The sequence below is a fragment of the Peromyscus leucopus genome, chromosome 6, assembly GCF_004664715.2.
Source record: "Peromyscus leucopus breed LL Stock chromosome 6, UCI_PerLeu_2.1, whole genome shotgun sequence".
Classification (NCBI taxonomy): Eukaryota; Metazoa; Chordata; class Mammalia; order Rodentia; family Cricetidae; genus Peromyscus; species Peromyscus leucopus.
In genome coordinates this window covers 21,783,568-21,803,804 of record NC_051068.1, presented here as the reverse complement: position 1 = coordinate 21,803,804, position 20,237 = coordinate 21,783,568, and the positions used below count along the sequence as shown (strand labels likewise).

Genomic DNA, 20,237 nt, shown 5'->3' with positions numbered 1-20,237 from the left:
TTTGTTCCTTGTCTTTTCCTTTATAGCTATAAGCTAATACATAGCTTATACCGGGTGCTTCCTCCATTTCCTAGTTCAAAAATCAGAGGAGCCAGGCAAGGTAAGGTGTTAGGCACTTGTACTCTCAGCTACTCAAGAGGCGTGGGAGAATCACTTAGACCCAGAACTTTGAGGCCAGCATGGGCAAACAGAGAGATCTCTATGTCCAAAACAGTACTAGGGTGAAAGCCAGGTAGGGTGTGCTAAGTAAACACTTTACCATTGAGTTATTACTTCAGTTCAGCTGTTCTAGTCAGAGTAAATGAGTCACTAGCCAATCTATGAATTATTTCTCTTTGAGTAGGGATTATTTGTCCTACCCTAGAGCAACAAGTTATGTGGTTCAAAACTCAAGGCAAATGGGTGGCACATGAAGGAGAGCTCTCCTATGAGTGTGTGAAAGGAAGCATCCTTTAAACCAACTCTCTTCTTTGAGACAGTCTCCTGTAACCCAGACTGGCATTAACGTCTTCATAGACCTGGGGTTCCCAAGTGCCAGGAGTACAGGCCTGTGTCACCACTCTCAGCGAAAAGCCTGAGGGAATGGCAACCACCTTCTAGTCCTGATAAGTGAGGAGACATCCTTGCACATCCCTTTCCCTGACCTTCCACTCCGTAGCTAGTGCATTCATTGACAAGAAGCTGTCAGCAGTGTTCGAGGCTCTCACTAAATCTTACTGGATTTTGGATTACTGGATCCCTTTACTGTGTCCTCCACTACGCTCAGCCTCCTCCATGATGACATCACCCTTCTAAAGGGTGCCACAGCCTGTTCACTGGCCTCTCTGCCTCCACTAAGGCCCATATCATGGCTATTGTGAGGATTACATAAGATAAATGTAAAATGTAGGCAGGCATATTAAATTACTTGAGATTACCCCCCTCCCAATGTAATAGGAAATTAGAACCCAGAGAACATAAGGTTGTCTCTTGAGAATGGTCCTTTGAACTTTGAGAAGTTATGAAACATTAAATAATTTTTATACAACTTCATTGACTGGATCGTTCAAATAAGCCTTTGGAAGAGAAGTCCTGTTTTTCCTGTTTGGAGTTTGTTAGCAAACGCTCAGATGATTGAGCATGCTCCCTTCACCACGCCCCCTGCTGTTTCAGGACATTTGCTTCCATGAGAACAGTAAGGACCTCTATTACCAGGTTAAGATTAGCAAAAACCCGAAGTTCATGGAGTCTTCCTGGATGCTAGAGACATTTCAATGACTGCATTTGATAGAGTGTGTTTTGGAGACTGACAAATCCAAGGAGAAAATGAAGTGGACCCAAAGATTCTTTTAACTTCCTACAAAATAGCCACTTTAAAGGTAAATAATTTTTTTAAGGAAGATATGATGAATCCTTGCTTCAAACTGCAGACTTATAGGCCTTTAGCCTTGTCTGTTAATAGGTTCCAGTAATGTTTCCTATTTTTCTCTAACCTACAAGGTTAGTGCTGATGTATATGTTAGACTTGGTATTCTTCCTGCTTAATCTTTGGAAGAGAAGTGACCCCAGAAGCACCTTTACAGCAGGCAGTCCAACACTAAGAGGCTGAGATGGAAGTGTGTGCTTCAGGCCTGTCTGGACTATAGAAGGATACCTTGACTCAAAAAACAGAACAAGGGCTAAAGAGTTGGCTTAGCAGTTAGGAGCACTTGTTAATCTCACAGAGGACCCAGGTTTGGTTCCCACAATGTGAGAGCAAAACAGGAAAAATATACCTTACAGGTTAAGAGTTCTGTTTGCAGTTAGTAAGTTCCTGTTTTTTCTGTGTTTGTGTGACCCATCTGCACTGAATGGGCTTGATCACTTGTAGGCAGGAAGTACATGGGCAGGAAATATGTCAGCATGTATGCCTGCCCTATTGGATGTAGGTGGGAGGTACATAGGCAGGAAATATGTCAGGATATATGCTTGTTTCTGATTGGACCTTATGGGAAATACGGTGACCTTGTGGGGCTCCTTTTTAAGCCTCTGGAAGGTGTGACTCATGGTCATTTTCTGGGAACTAGGAGATGGACCTGCCAGAAAGTCCATCATCCTGGCTAGTACTTAATTAAAACTTGCTTCAAATTTGGCATTAAACTGTAGTGTAGTAGTCTTATTTTCTCTGAACTGGTAGGATTAACAGCACCCATACAGTGGTTCACAAACATCTATGATTCTAGTTCCAGGGAATCAGACACCTTCCTGTGACCTCCATGGGTACCAGGCACATATATAGTGCACATAGACATGTGCCCACAAAGCACCCATACACATAAAATAAAAATCAATGAATCTTAAAAAAATCAAAACATCTTTAGAAAATACCACTTGAAAAATAAACTATATATCACAAACATACAAAATGCTTTTTCTTGCTGTGGGGCAGTGGTGGTGCACGCCTTTAATCCCAGCACTTGGGAGGCAGAGACAGACAGAGCTCTGGGGGTTGGAGGCCAGCCTGGGCTACAGAGTGAGTTCCAGGACAGGCTCCAAAGCTACACAGAGAAACCCTGTCTTGAAAACACAAAACAAAATAAATAAATAAATGAATAAATAAATGAATAAATAAATAAATAAATAAATAAATAAATAAAAACAAACCCTTAAAAGCAATACCATATGAGGCTGGAGAGATATCTCAGCAGTAGAGAGCATTTGTTGCTTTTGCAGAGGACTACTGTGGATATTGCTCTATATAAATAAAACACTGATGGCCAGTGACCAGGCAGGAAGTAGGTTGCCAGAAAGGAAGTAGGTGGGACAAGGAGAGAGGAGAATTCTGGGAAGCAGGAGGCTGAGGGGAGAGACACTGCAGCCATCGCCAGGATAAGCAGCATGTGAAGACGCCGGTAAGCCACCAGCCACGTGGCAAGGTATAGATTTATAAAAATGGGTTAATTTAAGATAAAAGAACAGTTAGCAAGAAGCCTGCCACAGCCATACAGTTTATAAGTGATATAAGCGTCTGAGTGATTATTTTATAAGTGGATTGTGGGACTGCGGGGCTTGGGGAACCTGGAGAGAAGCCCTCCAGCAACAGAGGACCTGGGTTTAGTTTCCAGCACCCACAGCACCAAGAGATCTAATGCTCTCTTCTGACCTCTGTGAGCACCAGACACAAATGTGGGGCACAAACATGCAGGCAAAATACCCATACACATGAAAAAAATTATATTTTTTAAAAAATAATAAATAATGGTAATATTTAATCTTTTAAAATATTCTAATAATTAGCAAGTACAGAAAAGTAGAACATTTTCTCTTTTCCAATTCTAAAGGAACAATTATGTTTTAAATTTATTTTATGTTTATGGATATTTCACCTTCATGTATGTATGTGTACATGTATATATGTGCATCATGTGTGCGCCTGGTGCCTACAGATGGCATCAGATTCCCTGGAACTGGAATTATGAATGAATGGCTGTGAGTCACCATATGGGTGCTGGGAATTGAACCTGGGTCCTGTATAAGAACAAGTGCTCTTGACTTCTGATTCATCTCTCAAGCCTAAAAGAACAGGTTCTTAAGTTGGGGATTCAGCTCAGTGGTAGAGCGCTTGCCTAGCAAGAGCAAGGCCCTGGGTTCGGTCCTCAGCTCCGGGGGGGGGGGGGGGGGAAGAACAGGTTCTTCTTGTATCTCCCAGGCTGGCCTCAAACTGGGGAGCCTCCGGTCTCATCTGTCAGTATTGAGATGACCTTCAGATCCTACCAGTCATCCACCGTTCTCGACTCTCTGATGGCCTAATCTAGCTCACTATTAATTTGCCTATAGCGAAGGGGCATGTATGTGGGTGAAATCTAAAGTTGAATTCATTTTTACATTTAAAATTTTTTGTTTTATTTATCATTGTGGGTATATGTGAAAGAGATGTGTTTGTGAGTGTGCATGTGCCACAGCATACATGTAGAGGTCCAAGGACAACTTGAAGTCAGCTCTCTCCTACCATCATATGACTTCCAGGGATTAAACTCAGGTAGTCAGGCCTGCATGGCAAGCATGATTACCTGCTGAACCATGTCGATGGCCCTTTGATGTTTGTTTTTGACACTTTCATTGAGCATTAGTGGCTGTCGTTGTGTGGATTTCTGGGTCTTCTAGTGGTCTAGGTGTTGTTTTTGTTATTGTTTCTGTAGTATAACTTGAAGTCAGGTTATGATGTCTACAGTGCTGTTCTTTCTGCCTTCAATTACTTTGACTACTATGGGTGTTTTGTGAGTTCATATGATTTTTGAATTTTTTTCTAATTTTGTGAGATATCATTGGAATTTTGGTAGGAATTATGTTGAATCTGTGGATTGTAGATGCATTTTACTTCCTTAATTAGGTTTATTCCTAGCTTTCATTTTTTTTAAAATTATGAGTGAAGTGTATTTTCTTCTGGTTTCATTCTGAAAGTTATGTATGAACAGAAAAGCTTTTATTTAATTTTTTTATTTGTGTGTGTGTGTATGTGTGTGTGTGTGTGTGTGTGTGTGTGTGTGTGTGTGTGTTTGCATGCAGAGGCCAAAAGAGTATGCCTCAGACCCAGCCAGGCGGATCTCTGAGTTCAAGGTCAGCCTAAGCTACAGAGTGAGTTCCAGGAAAGGTGCAAAGCTATACAGAGAAACCCTGTCTCAAAAAACCAAAAACAAACAAACAAACAAACAACAATTGGGCTGGAGAGATGGCTCAGAGGTTAAGAACACCAACTGTTCTTCCAGAGGTCCTGAGTTCAATTCCCAGCAACCACATGGTGGCTCACAACCATCTGTAATGAGATCTGGCACCCTCTCCTGTATAATAAGTAAATAAATAAATCTTAAAAAGAAAAAAAAAAAGAGTATGCCTCAAGTCTTTATCACATTCTGTAGGCTGGTGGCCACCAAGTTTCAATGAATTGTCTCTTCCCTACATAGTGCTTAGTTACAGGTATTCGCACAGCCACACCCAGTTTCTAACATGGATGCTGGCATAGGAACTTGGATCCTTGCACTCACACAGAAAGCACCCTAAGTTAGCAGAACCATCTCTCTAGCCCTTGGATGTAATTTTGGTATGTAATGGAATGTGCTAACATTAGGAAGATCTGCCATAGCCCTGTGACCTAGTATTTTCCAAATGATGAAAAGTGTTACAAAGTCACAGATGGGTAAGTGAAGGGAAGGCCTCTCTGGCTTTTCTTATGTAAATATTTTCACCTTTATTATATCATTTATTTATTATTATTTTGCAGTGGTGGGATCAAACTCAGAGTCTCACAAATGCTAGCACTCTACATTAAACTACAACTCTAGCCCAACTGTTTGATTTTTTTTAAAAGATTTGTTTATTTATTATGTATACAGTGTTCTGTTTGCATGCATCCCTGCAGGCCAGAAGAGGGCACCAGATCTCATTACAGATGGTTGTGAGCCACCATGTGGTTGCTGGGAATTGAACTCAGGACCTTTGGGAGAGCAGTCAGTGCTCTTAACCGCTGAGCCATCTCTCCTGCTCCCCAACTGTTTTTCTTTCTTTCTTTTTTTTTATTATTATTAAATGGCTCCTGAAGGGGAATAGCTGTATTGCTTCCATCCCAAGATGATACACAGTAGTGTAAGGGTGATAAAAAGGAAACAAGCAAGCACTGCATGGTTTACCTGGCTTGGGCATTGGTACACTATGGCCTATGGCCCTGGCCCATTCCTGTGCACCCTACAGGCATAAACTACAAATGGCTTTTTTTTCCCCCACCTCCACCCCACTGGTGGGTATTGAACCTAGGTCTTGAGCATGCTAGGAAAGCACTCTAAAGATGAAAAGAATATTTTGTGGCACATGAAAATCATATGAAATTCAAATCTCAGTCCCGAAAGTAAAACATTACTAGAACACAGCCATGTTTACTCATTTCTGAATGTTCTGTGGCTACTTTACACTGTACTAATTGAGTAGTCACAACAGAAACCATATGTGGTACTGTCATCACTTTATGTTATTGCAACAAGGCAAGCATGAAGAGCAATGGAGTAGAATTTTATAAACACCCTCCAAAGGGTCCAACTAAAAGCATTTGCTCATTTGCTCCAGTCACTCAGGAGGCAGAGGCAGGAGATCTCTGTGAGTAAAGGCCAGCCTGGTCTACATAGCTAGTTCCAGGCCAGCCAAGGCTATACAGTAAAATTAAATAAAATGAAAGCATTTGCCTTGGGATCATCATCAGCTTTTAGCAGTACCTATCTGTGTATACATTATCAGAGCAAAAATTATGCAAGATGTCCTGGTGGAAAAGCCCTGACACATGAATATTTGCAAAAGATTTTGATGATAGGAAACAGAACTTTGAAACCAATCAAGTGAACTATCTTCTATGAAAAAATAGTCCTAATATCAGTTTAGCATGGTGCACACACCTTTAATCCAAATGCTCAGGAGGCAGACACAGGCAGACCTCTGAGTTCAAGGCCAGCCTGGTTTATCTAGTGAGTTTCAGGCCAGATAGAGCTACATAGTGAAACCTTGTCTCAAAATAATTTGAGACAAAAGAATAATATATTATTTAATAATATGTAATATTTATTATATTGTTCATATCATGTTTTAATAATATATTATTACATAATGTATATTTATTATTATTATTATTATTATTATTATTATTATTATTTTTGGTTTTTTGAGACAGGGTTTCTCTGTGTAGCTTTGCACCTTTTCCTGGAACTCACTTGGTAGCCCAGGCTGGCCTTGAACTCACAGAGATCCGCCTGGCTCTGCCTCCTGAGTGCTGGGATTAAAGGCGTGTGCCACCACCGCCCAGCTTATTATTTTGTTTTTTGAGACTGGGTTTCTCTGTGTAGTCCTGGCTCTCGTGGAATTTGCTCTGTAGACCAGGCTGGCCTCTAATTCAGAAATCCACTTGCTTCATCCTCCTGAATGCTGAGATTAAAGGTATACACCACCACTGCCTGGCTCAAAAATTATATTATATTTATTTGTGTGTGCATATATGTACATGCTTGCAGGTGCAGGTACATACCAATGCTACAAGTATGAAGTCAGCCCAGCTGGCTCTGAACTTTCTTTCCTCCTGCCCTCAACTTCTCCAGTGTTGGGATTACAGATATGAGCAACCACATCCAACTTCCAAACCATTCTATGGCAGCCTTTGTCCAGGATCCCATTCCTCCCAGCCCAAGGGAATCCTTTAGTTAACTGACACCTTGAGGTTTTATTTGTGACATGTTTACTTTTTTGAACATACTCACATCCAAGTTAAAACTGAGACATGGTATGTCAGAATGCTTGTTCTCCTGGGATCACATGGAGCAAACCTGGCTCTGAAGAGATACTAAGATACCCATATTGTTGTGAAAGAACCTCCCTTACTTATTTCGGCCTTACTACATGAGTACAACATCTAAGGGCAAACACAGAATTAGCTCAAGTTTGGACACATGACTCAAATGATACATGCCTCTGGTAGTTGGAATGATACCTCTTTAAAAAAAAAAAAAAAGCAGATAACTTCTAAAATAGACTTTTATTATGAAATATAAAATTTGGAAATATTTTTAAAATTCAGTTAATGCACCACATTAAAAATACATTGATAAAATGATCTAATTACAACATTGGCAAATCATGAAGTCTAATTATAGAACTACAGGGGTCTTTAGAGATGAGTGGAAAATAGAGAGTAGTAGTTACATATAAGAAATCTGCTGGCAGAATTGGGAATGCACACCCATTACATACACCAAATAAAACTGGGTCAAACTCGCTTGTGAGGACTAGTTTCCTGCAATTCTGGTCTGAATGAATCGGTAGTATATTATAACCTAATATACAAAAAGGCAGGAAAATGGCAGGCAGGACTTCTTTGAGAATATATTAATTTCTCAAAGAATATATATAACGTGTGTGTGTGTGTGTGTGTGTGTGTGTGTGTGTACACCTAAGCTACTATTTTGCAGAGTGGGTTTAAAGAAATGAGAAAAAAGGTATTTTCCTCTCTCAATCAGTTTAGGCAGCTTTGTGAATTAAGGATGAAAATGAATTTATTTGAGACAGGTAGCCCTGGATGGTCTGAAACATATTATGCAGACCACACTGACCTCAAACTTGTGAATGATCCTCTGCCTCCCAAGTGCTGGAATTACAGGCATGTACTGCCAGTGACACCCAGTCCTTTTTTTTTTTTTTTTTTTTCTTGAGATAAGGTTTCTCTGTGTAGCCCTAACTGTCCTGGAACTTGCTTGGTAGACCAGGTTGGCTTTGAACTCTGCCTCCCAGTGCTAGGATTAAAGGTGTATACCACCATGCCTAGCTCTGCACCCAGTTCTTAAAAGATAACAATTCTAAAATAGTCTAAGAATTAATTAAACTATCAAATTTTCATTATTTTACTATTAGAAAAACTACATACCACAGAATGTTTTTAATAAGAAATGCATGTAAAGAAAAAAGTATTGTTTTTTACTGAAACTATGTCTAGAATCCAATGAAGTTCTCGTACTACATGTATGATAGAACAGTGTAATCCATTTAATTTGAGTTTGTTTGTTTGTTTTTATTTTTGTAAGACAGGGTTTCTCAGTCCTGAAATTCACTCTGTAGACCAGGCTGGCCTCCAACTCAGAGATTTACCTGCCTCTGCCTTCTGAGTGCTGGGATTAAAGGCGTGCACAGGCCAGGTTTTATTCTTAAGGATCATTTTGTACTTGAAGTGAAAAGTAAAAATCCTAGTCTGAATACACAAAATTGCTGTAGCTCTAATAACTCTAACAGTGTCCAAGGAGCTACTACTTGCCATCAATGACTTCACAGTAAAAATATTTAAATAGCTGTCAGGAATTTTAGTGACAGAGACATTAGAAGAGCACAGCATCTTTAAACAGCTGCCAAAGGCATGTTGCAACCTACGGATCCCCACTAGACCAGCAAGACCTAGTTTAAAGTTAAGGGCAATACAGAATTCAAACAGACACACACTTTGAACATCTTAGCTTAGAGAAGTTTGATATCAGCACCAAATATCTATCCATTGTAACTCCCATTTAAAAAGTTAGCAGTGTATAAAACCTCAAGTTTTTCTGTACAATGGTTCAATTTCACGTGTGGCTATTCTGAAATTAAAAAGTCAAAGAAGAAGAACCAGGTGTGTAAGAAACGCCTGATAGAATCTGCCATCAAGGGCAAAGTTCTTCTATCATATCTATTTTTCAAAACAAAACTCTCTTAAGTAGAGAAAACATGTTTAACCCCCACCCCCAAACACGTCTGGGTTTTCTTTTTGTTTGGCAGTACTGGGGACTGGCCTCAGAGCCTTCATAGGCTGGACAAGCCCAGCACAGCCCTGGCACTTTTTCTAACCTAATCTTTGATAAAAATTTAAAGCCTACTCTAGTCTAATTAATCTTATGTGTATATTTTAGCATTCAGTCTAGCTATTAAAAGCACTACAAAGCAGTACAGTTTTTGTTTTGTACTGCTGTGTTATTTTCTTGGAGACACAGCTTTGGCAGGTCTGCAACTTGCTCTATAGACCAGACTGGCCTTGAACTCAATAGAGATCTGCCTGCCTCTGTCTCCTGCCTGCTGGGATTAAAGGCATGAGCTACCATGCCAGGCATATTTTTTGAGACAAGGTCTCATGTAGCTCAGGCTGGCCTCAAATTTGCTATGTAAAAGACAATGATGGGACTCTTGACCCTCTTGCCTTCACTTCTCAAGTGCTGGGATTACAAATTCGTACTACCACATTGGCACAGCTCAGCAGTCAGGATATTTTCATAATTCAAAGCTAACACTGACTTACATATCTCAGGTATTTCTATGGCAGTAAAGTACCTAAGGTTGAAAACTAGATTATAAACCCACTTCACAGACAAAAAGGAGGAACACAGGTTTTTAAAATCAAGTTAATATCACAAATGCCATATAATAGTATACAGTACATATGATGTTATAATCTTAGTTTCAACAATTCTATTAAAAACCAATAGGGTTTCTATTTATTCTGAATCAATAAATTATTCATAATTAAAATGTTTTTATAAATAATAACAACAGATATCATATTGGATATATTAGATTTTCAAAAGAGTAACAAATACTTCAGGATTATATGATTCAAGTACTGCTTTTACATTACTGAAATGCATCCACAGTTGGTAACTGACCCATAACACTGGCATACAGACTACATGGCAGCGGTCAGGTAAGCAGGGCTGTCTGCTTATCTTTCACATCATCACAGGATGAACTCTTTTAGTAGGAAACAGGATGTTACACATCGATCCAATTAGTTAGCATATTTATGAAGGAAACGTTCAAAGGCATCATAGATGGCTTGTCTGAAATGAAATGTAAAGAAATAATTAGTCACTAACAAATATGGAGGACAGAAACTATTTTAAAATTATCTCTGGTTAAAACCATCTGATAAAATATGCTTCTGATATCTCTAGAACAATTTAGGAAAAATCCTTCAGTGTAAGATTTAAAATACTTTATTATATGTTCTAGTTTTTCTACTTCCTTGTTGACCTCCATATACTTCTTAAGGCAAAAAAATATTCCCCTAAACAAGCAACAAATAAATACCTATTTAGATGAATCATCTTACCTGAAGAGTCCTTGTTTAAAGAGATAAGCACTGATATGACCCCCTTCTAAGTACCGGATTTCACAACCAGGCCAAATTTCTTGTAGGCTTCGAACTCCTGTGCGTGGAATATAGGCATCCTCTTTGGCTTGTACCACTATGATGAGGCTTGGGTCAACTGGAACTAAGTATAGGGTTTTGATGCATTAAAAAGGTTTTTGATTTTTGTATAAATACCTAAAATCATATTACCAAACAAAATGCACCAAACATGAGTCTGTAATCCTAGCTGAGGCAGAGGATTACAAGTTCAAGACCGGTCTGGACAACTTAGACTCTGGGGAGATGGCTTTGTCAGCAACGTGCTTGCTTGCATAAGCATGAAACATGAGTTGATTCCCAGAACCCATGTTAAAAGCTGGACACAGGCTTCACTTATAATCTCAGCACTGGGGAAGTAGACACTGGCCAAGCCAGTCTAGTGGAATTAGTAAGCACCAGTTTACCAAGTGAGAGACTTATCTCAAAAAATTAGGGTGGAGAGTGACTGAGGAAGACTCCAGTGTTGACTTCTATATGTATACATACAGATGAACATGCATACATGAAAGAGAAAAACAATATACCATGGTACCACAATATTCATTTAATAAAATGAAGATTTTTTTTTTAAAGACAAAATTCTCATGTAGTCCAGGCTAGCCTCAAATTCACTTTGTAGTCAAGGAGGACTCTTCACTTCTGATCTTCGTGCCTCTATCTCTGACTTCTACTGCTAACATTCCAGGCATATAGCACCATTCCCAGTTTATGCAGTGCTGGGGTGGAGCCCAGACATTTCCATGCTATATCCCCAGCCTTAAGATGAATATTTGAAAGATATACACAGAACAACAAAAACAAACAAATGCCAGGGAGCTGGAGAGATGGTTCAAGTGGTTAAGAGCACTGGCTGATATTCCAGAGAACTTGTGTTCGATCCCCAGCTCCCACATAGTGGCTCACATCATCTGTGACTCCAAATCCTCAGGATCTGGTCTCCATGGGCATGTATGTGGCACACAGATATGCATGCAGGCAAAACACCCATCCACACATGAAGTGTATATAACAAGTATTTACACAGCACAGCTGTTTCCAGTTTCCTATGAAAATTAGTACCTGAGAAGTTTGCTACATGAGTGCATTCATCCATGACTCCTTTCATGAATATTAGAGATTCTTTTTGAAGATTGCTTCTTTTTTGTTCTCTGCTGAGCAGGTGAAATGACTGAGGGTTGTAACTTGCATAACGACTTTTGTTAGTTGAGAGTGTTTGATTCAGGCATTCCATCTTAGCAGTATCTTGCAACAAGCGTCCTTTTGAAGTAGTACTGATAGATGTTTTACCAGAATTTTGGCACTCAGCATGCTTTGGGGACACAACTTGGTCTGTCATATCTAAATTTAACATTCTAGAAACCAGATTCAGGTTAGTCAGCTTGTCTGCACTGCTAGGGAAGTGTTTCATGAACTCATGTCCCATTTTGAAAGAATCCGTCTGAATATATGATAAAAAAAAAAGAAAACATTTTATATTAGAACATTTATATTCACAACTTTTTGAAACATTTTAAAAACAGGAAAAGTAGTAATAAGTATTAGTAGGTAAAATATAGTATGGCATACATACAATGGAATAGTCTCAGAAATTAACAAAAAGATAGAGGTAGTGGCATACACCTATAATTACAACACTTAAGAGGCTGAGGCAGGAGAAAAACTTATTGACTTACAAAAATCAGGGTGTTCTAGGCTAGCCTGGGTTACCTAGTGAGACCTTGTCACAGACCTGCCTCCACCCCCGCCTCCCCCTACACACACACACACACACACACACACACACACACACACACACACACACCACACACTCAAAGAGTAATGGAAGTATTTTTTTGTCTTCCTTTTTCTGGCATAAGATCCCATTCTTGAGCCTCCTGCCTTGGCTTCTCAAGTGCTGAGATAACAGACAGAGGCCAACACTCCTGGCTAAGTCCCTTTCAAGGCACATGGATGAACTCTGAAGACATGATGGGATGTGAATAAACCAGGGCCAAAGGGAAAATTGTGTATTCTGCTCATATAAGGTCTACCACAGACACATTCAGAGACAGAAAGAAATTGTGGTTGCTCCAGGCAGCAGGAAGGTGGAAATGGTAATTGTTGTCCAATAGGTAGTTTTTTTTAGATTATTTATTTATCATGAACAGTGTTCTGCCTACATGTATACCTGCACACCAGAAGAGGGCACCAGATCTCATTATAGATGGTTGTGAGCCACCATGTGATTGCTGGAAATTGAACTCAGGACCTCTGGAAGAGCAGCCAGTGCTCTTAACCTCTGAGGCATCTCTCCAGTACCATCAGTGGGTAGAGTTTTAATTTGGGAAGATGAAAAGTTTTGAGATGGATGGTGGTGATGGCTACTCAACATTGTGGGTATGCTCACTGTCAATGAATTGGACCATCAAAATGGCATTTTAAAAAAAATGGTAAATTTCATGTTATTAGATTTACTATCAATCTTACAGGGCCAAAGGAAAAACAGATACTAAATTTTGAAGAGGATGAAGATAAACAGCACATTTATTGTTGAATGTTTCCTACTAAAGAGTTGCCAGGTCAAAGTTGCTGGGTGGTGGTGGCACACGCCTTTAACCCCAGCACTCAGGAGACAGAGGCAGGTGGATCTCCGAACTTGAGGCCAGCCTTGTCTACAGAGTGAATTCCAGGACAGCAGCCAGGCTACAAAGAGAAAACCCTGTCTAAAAAAAATCAAAGTCACCTGCATCAGATTTTACTGCCAAAAATTTCAAAACATAGCAATAATCTGCTTTAATTCCAGACTTTCTTAAAGTTTTATAGGCATACCTGTACTATAATGTACATTTAAACACAAGAAATAGCTACTTGAAATCCCTTCTTTTGGGATAGACTAACAATTAAAAAAAATATAAAAGAAAAAAATATTGCCTATGAAAGTTTTAAAAGATTTAAAACTTATTGACTTATAAATACAACATAAGAAGATGGCGGAGACAAGCGGACGCAGGTGGGCCTGTGGCAGCGGCCCGCGGAGGTGGACGGGTCCGGCGGCGGCAGCCGGCAGGGACATTTAGGCCCGGCGGCAGCTGGCGGAGACATTCAGGCCCAGCGGCAATCCACAGAGGTGGACAGGCCCAGCGGCGGAGACAAGCAGACGGAGGTGGACGGGCCCGGCGGCGGTGGCCAACAGAGACATTCAGGCCCGCAGGCGGCCCACAGAAGTAGACAGGCCAAGCGACGGAGACAGGCAGACGCAGGTCGGCGACTCGCGGAGGTGGAAGGGCCCGGTGGCGGCAGCCGACAGGGACACACAGGCCCAGCGGCAACCGGCAGAGACATACAGGCTCGGTGGCCGCAGAGGTGGATGGGCCCAGCAGCAGTGACAGGCAGAGGTAGGTAGGCCCGCGGTGGCAGCCGGCAGAGACATACAGGCCCGTTGGCCACCCGCAGAGGCGGACAGACCCAGTGGCAGCTGACAGGCCCAGTGGCGGAGACAAGTGGACACAGGTGGGCCTGTGGCGGCGGGCCACAGGGGTGGACAGGCCCGGGGACGGAGAGGGGAGGATGCAGCTTGGAACGGGGACGCTCCTAGCCCCAACACCTGGGGAAGAGGCTATCTCCGTGGGTCGGAACCAGGGCAAGTCTGGGCACTCCGCCTGGGGACAACCCAGGGCCCAACTGCTGATCCTGTGAAACCCAACAACTTGGAGGTGTTGGTGAGACTACCCTGCTCAGCTGAAACCCATCTGGGAGAGGATTCAGATGCCTACAGTTTGAAGTCTGAAGAAACAAGATCAGCTGAGCAGTTGACAAATGAACAAAAACGTGACCTGGGAACACAGAAGAAGGCGCTACCTAGCCACTAAACCAGATCACCAGAATCATAAGTATATAATTCACCGACTGAAATCAGCTGTCCCTGAAGAAACAGCCCAATAGCACCAATTTAACCAAGAACCTCTACTAAACCAAGACTAAAAATTAGAACAAGAGAGGCACTCTCAGACACAGACACCACCTGCACCGCACAGAGGAAAAGATGAGTAGACGCCAGTGCAAAAATACAGGCAACAACATAAAGAACTATATGGCAACATCAGAACCTAGTGATTCTACACCTGTAAGACCTAAACATACCATGACAGAAGAAACAGAAGAGATCAACCCTAAAAATGACTTTAAGAAGATGATAGAGGCCCTTAAAGAAGAAATAAAACATTCCCTCAATGAGGAAATAAAAACTTTCCTTAAAGAGGAAATGAAAAACTACCTTAAAGAGGAAATAAAAACTTCCCTTAAAAAGGAAATGAAAAACTCCATTAAAGAGGAAACAAAAAACTCCCTTAAAGAAATGGAAGAAAAAACGAACAAAAAATGGGAAGAAATCAAATCAAGCCAAGAAAAAGCAATTAAACAGATGAAAGAAACATTCCAAGATCTGAAAAATGAATTTGAGACAATAAAGAAAACACATGCTGAGGGAATGCTGGAAATAGAAATCCTGACTAAACGAACAGGAGCTACAGAAACAAGCATAACCAACCGATTGCAAGAGATGGAACAGAGAATCTCTGACACTGAAGACACGATAGAGAAAATAGATTCGTCAGTCAAAGAAAACACTAAAGACAAAAAAGTCGTAACACAAAACATCCAGGAAATTTGGGACACCATGAAAAGACCAAACCTAAGAATAATAGGGATAGAAGAAGGAGAAGAATACCAACTCAAAGGCACAGAAAATATATTCAACAAAATCATAGAAGAAAACTTTCCTAACCTAAAGAAAGAAATACCTATGAAGATACAAGAAGCTTACAGAACACCGAATAAGCTGGATCCAAAAAAAAAGTCCCCTCGCCACATAATAATCAAAACACTAAACACACAGAACAAAGAAAAAATATTAAGAGCTGCAAAGGAAAAAGACCAAGTAACATATAAAGGTAAACCCATCAGAATAACACCAGACTACTCAATAGAGACTATGAAAGCTAGAAGATCATGGACAAATCTCATGCAGACACTAAGAGACCGTGGATGCCAACCCAGACTATTATACCCAGCAAAACTCTTAATCACCATAGGCGGAGTAAACAAAATATTCCAGGATAAAACCAGATTTAATCATTACCTGTCTACAAACCCAGCCCTTCAGAAAGCACTAGAAGGGAAAATTCAACCCAAAGAAGCTAAACACATCCATGAAAAATCAAGCAATAGATAATCCCACACCAACATACACCACAGAAGAAACAAGCTGGTGTAGCTATCCTAATATCTAGAGAAAAAGGATGCTTCAAAAGAGAAGAAGTCTTGTGGCAATGCCTCAGTGGTCCAGGTAACTACCAGAACTCGGAAAAGTTGGTTGAACTTGGGATTGACTGGGAGGCCAAAGATTTAAAAAGCAGAAGATTCTCTCAAGACACAAGTTGTGTGATAATAGTGTGTTTTGTGTGTGTGAATGAGAATTTGTAAATGTTGAATTCTAGGCTTCGACAATCATTGTCAGTGCAGATTAAGCTGCAAGTATTTATGTTTTAAAACTTAAATTATAAAGCTAGTTACATCTTTCTAACAACTAGTTTTAATGTTTATGAGCATATTTTACCTACATTACCTTTTCAGGATGTTGAGAAAGCTACATCACAAGCACAGGCTGGAGGCTGGGGGCTAGATGGTTTTGAGGAAGAGGTCTTGGTGGACTCTTTCATAGAGCAAAGGGAAGCAAAGCCTCCTGGGAAATGAGCTAAGTTTTAATCTAGTCTTTAAGATTAGAAGTTAAAAACAAAAATATTAAGGAAAGGAAAACCTAATTGACCTTTGAAGTATTGTTATGTGGAATTGAGTGGGACTTTTGAGGCCTTTCTTCCAGAAAACAAGGACTTGGTTGTCAGGCCTATATTAGGCCTAAACCTTGGTGCCATGTAGTTGTACTTAAATCATTTCAATGGAAAGTGTCTTAGTGATTGGAACTTCTAGTGTAGTTTGGAGTTCTTCCATTTGAAAAATGTGATATTTGCATGGGATTGTTTGAATCTTGTTTTCTAGTCCCTCTCCATCACCACCCTCATAGTCTGAAGGTAGATTTTTCTCTTGATAAAGGAACAAAAAAGGTGAACATCTTGTTTGTAAATAGGTATCTAGTAACTAGTGGTAAACTTGAAATGGTAGAATTCTTTAAAGCCTAATTCTAGGTAGCCTTAAGAAAATGTATCTTAATTATTTTTGAACCTGTATTCACCTTGTTTTTTTAAAATATCTTAAGTTATATTTTCTTTTTCAGAGCTGGTTCTTATTTGGGGCTACTTTTTTTTTTTTTTAATTGAGGTGTAATTCATAAAAGGGTATATTGTTTTGATGAGACTTTTTACAACTGTGGCTGGATGTCTTTCTTTAGTCTTCCAAGAAGGGCCATTTTACTTTTTTAGAGTTACTTTTTAAAGTCATGAGGTCAACAACTTGGATTACTATGCATGTAAGTGCTAATGCAAATTAAAGCCCAAGTTGACCTCCAGCAGCAGTTCATTCTAAGTTGACAGTGAGAGAACACTTTGCCTGTTAGGATACTGTTACTCGTGGACTGAAATGCTGAAGAAACCCCTCCCCTATTTTGTTTTTTTGCAAAAATCAAGGTATATTCTAGGGTTTCCTGGTTGACCTCAACAGATAAACTGAGATGATAGTCTTAGTTCAGAAATGATCTGAATGTAGATTTACAGTCTACGTGTACAGCTGGCTAAGTGAGATCGCTTTCACAGTTCTGCATGTATCCCATCGGCTCCCCATTAGTCACTGAACTCTTAAAACTGGTATTGTAACATTATCACAATGTTTTGCGCCAATTTTATAAACTTTACAGTGCAATATGTGTTCCTTTTCTGAGGCAAACCAAAGGTACATTTCTCAAGGTTCTGCTGCTATCAGCAGCGTTGATGGAGGATTTTTTATGCATTTGTAATAGATAGAAATAAACCAGAAAAAAAGAAGAAAAAAAAAGTGGTGGAGGAAAAGGTGAAAACTGCAAGAATACTCAAAAGGGCTGAGAGTTGCAAAAGCCAAGAATGGCTTTGCATAGTAAATGGAATAGAACAGCTCTGAACTATAGCTTACTTTTCCTGGTTTGGTCTGACAGAATGATTGAATGCTTTTGTACAAAAATCAGAGCCTTAAAAACAAGGATTTGGTGAGATTGTAAAATGGTGTGCCACTTTGGCAAAACAGTTTGGTGGTTGGTCAAAATGCAAAACCTTGTTACTCTGTTACTCAACAATTCTACCCTTAGGAATATATCCTCAAACTACTGAAAATGTGCACCTATGAAACATGTACATGAAGGTTTACAGCAGTGTGTTGCTAATAGTAAAAAAGTTAAAACAACTCAAATAGCTATCAAATACTGGAGAGAAATAAAATGTGGCTTATTTATACAATAGAATATTATTAAGACATAAAAATGAATGAGAAACTGACAGATTAAATGACTTTGGTGAACCTTCATAATTTCATTTGTAGATCTTTCCATTTCTAATTTATAAATACATTTGGGGTTATAAATTATAAATGTACTGCCTCCTGTCAACATTGTATACTCCTATTTGATGATTTCTGTGTCAAACATTATATGGAAATGTTTCCAAGTATTTTCTGTATTAACTGTGAATGAATAGAACAAAATAAATTGCCTGTGATGGAAAAAAAAAAAAAAAAAAAAAAAAAGAAAGGCAACTGAGGACAGAAGGAAGAAGCCAGTAACCCATGTTCCTCCATGGTCTCCGACTTAGTTGGTGCCTCCAGGCTCTCGCCTCCTGCCTTGGCACCCTCGATAGTGAACTGTAACCTGTAAGCCAAATAAATGCCTTCTTCCTCCGGGGGAAAAAAAAACAACAACAACATAAATTAAAGTAACATTTATTATTTTTGTATATTAAGAGAAAAATAAAAAGAATAGATGACATTCTTACAAGATTAACTTGCAACTTATATGAGAAGTGGCTAATCAAATAATTTTTTACTTTATTTTATTTTTGGAGACAAGGCTGGCCTAAAGCTTACTATCTAGACCAGGCTAGCTTCAAATAGAAGATCTACCTGCCTAGTAGAAAAAGCTGCCAGCCTGGGCTACCAAGTGAGTGCCAGGAAAGGCGCAAAGCTACACAGAGAAACCCTGTCTCGAAAAACCAAAAAAAAAAAAAAAAGAAAAAGAAAAAGCTGAATAGATAAAGAAAATGTGGCACACATACATCATTAAATTTTATTTAGCTGTAAACAATGACATGACATTTGTAGGAAAATGGAAAGAACTGGAGTTGATTGTGCTAAGCAAAATCAGCCAGACTCAGGAAGAGAAATGTTGTGCGCGCACACACACACACACACACACACACACACACACACACACACACTGACTCACAAACAAGAAAAAAACATGAAAAAGCAAGAAAGATATGGGGTAAGCAGGGCAGGAGAGAAAATAGGAACAAAAAGCAATATAATATGTATGAAAATGTCACAATGAAATCCACTTATTTATATGCTAACAAAATTATTTTATTATTTTGGTTTTTTTTTTTTTAGACAAGGTCCCTCTATATAGCCCTGGCTGTACTGGAACTAATTATGTAGACCTGACTGGCTTCCAATTCAGAGATCTGCATTGGCCTCCCAAGTGTTGAGATTAAAGGTGTATGCTACCACACCAGGTTAACAAAAAAATTATTTTAAAAAAGAAATTCAAGATAGGCAAAGGATGTGTGTGTGTGTGTGTGTGTGTGTGTGTGTGTTCGTTCTAGAAACATGAAACACGTGGTCTTAGCTTATACACATATGCTCACTGTCAACAATGAAGTAAAATAAAACTATTCAATTTTTACTATCAGTTGAGTTTAACAGACACCCGAACCTCAGCACAACTAAAGTCATGTTATAGGCACCATTTTGACCTTAAAACCCACCACACAGGCCCAAACACCTGCCAAAATGAAAGCAAAGAGCTAATCTATCAAGGATTAGCACAGTTCCAGGATCCAGGAGAGTCCTAAATGGACTAACTTTGCTTTCTGGCTTCTGTAGTTCCGCTTCTTGCTAACTGAAGTGTGTAACCAGGATGCATTTATTTTTGTGCAAAAAAGACAAAGAACTATGAGGATGGGGCTGCATGATTTGGGCAAGTTCCCCATGTAGTCACTGGCTAGAGATCAAGACTTTCTTTTCTGAAACTGAGGAGGAGTGGATCTGGGGAGAGGGAAAGTAGGGGGAGGGCCTAGGAGGAGAGGAGGGAGGGAAACTGCAATTAGGATATAATATATGAGAGAAGAATAAATAAAAATTAGCAAGTTAGAAAAAAAGAATGTTCATGTGTAGGACTGGAGAGATAGCTTGGAGGTTAGGGGCCCTGGCTGCTCTTTCAGAGGTCCTGAGTTCAGTTCCCAGCACCCACATGGTGGCTCACCACCATCTATAGTGGGATCTGATGCCCTCTCTTGGCATGCAGGTAAACATACAGACAAAACATTCATACATAAAATACATAAATAAATAAAATTTAAGAAGAAGGAGAAAAAGG

The 20,237-nt window shown here is 39.7% G+C and overlaps 1 protein-coding gene across 7 annotated transcripts in view; it reads right to left on the bottom strand.

The window, feature by feature from the left end:
* Window positions 1-9,888: 9,888 nt before the first annotated feature.
* Abhd18 (abhydrolase domain containing 18) overlaps window positions 9,889-20,237 on the bottom strand; it is a 53,475-nt gene continuing 43,126 nt past the window's right edge. For 6 of the 7 annotated variants that reach the window (XM_028895049.2, XM_037206562.1, XM_037206561.1 and 3 more), the window contains 3 exons: window positions 11,750-12,128; window positions 10,610-10,772; window positions 10,286-10,337 (listed from right to left, as the gene is read on the bottom strand). In XM_028895049.2, coding sequence (XP_028750882.1) covers window positions 10,286-10,337; window positions 10,610-10,772; window positions 11,750-12,128 — 594 coding nt within the window. Of the gene's footprint in view, window positions 10,338-10,609; window positions 10,773-11,749; window positions 12,129-20,237 lie in introns of all 7 variants that reach the window. The other variant, XM_028895048.1, reaches the window with a different exon arrangement.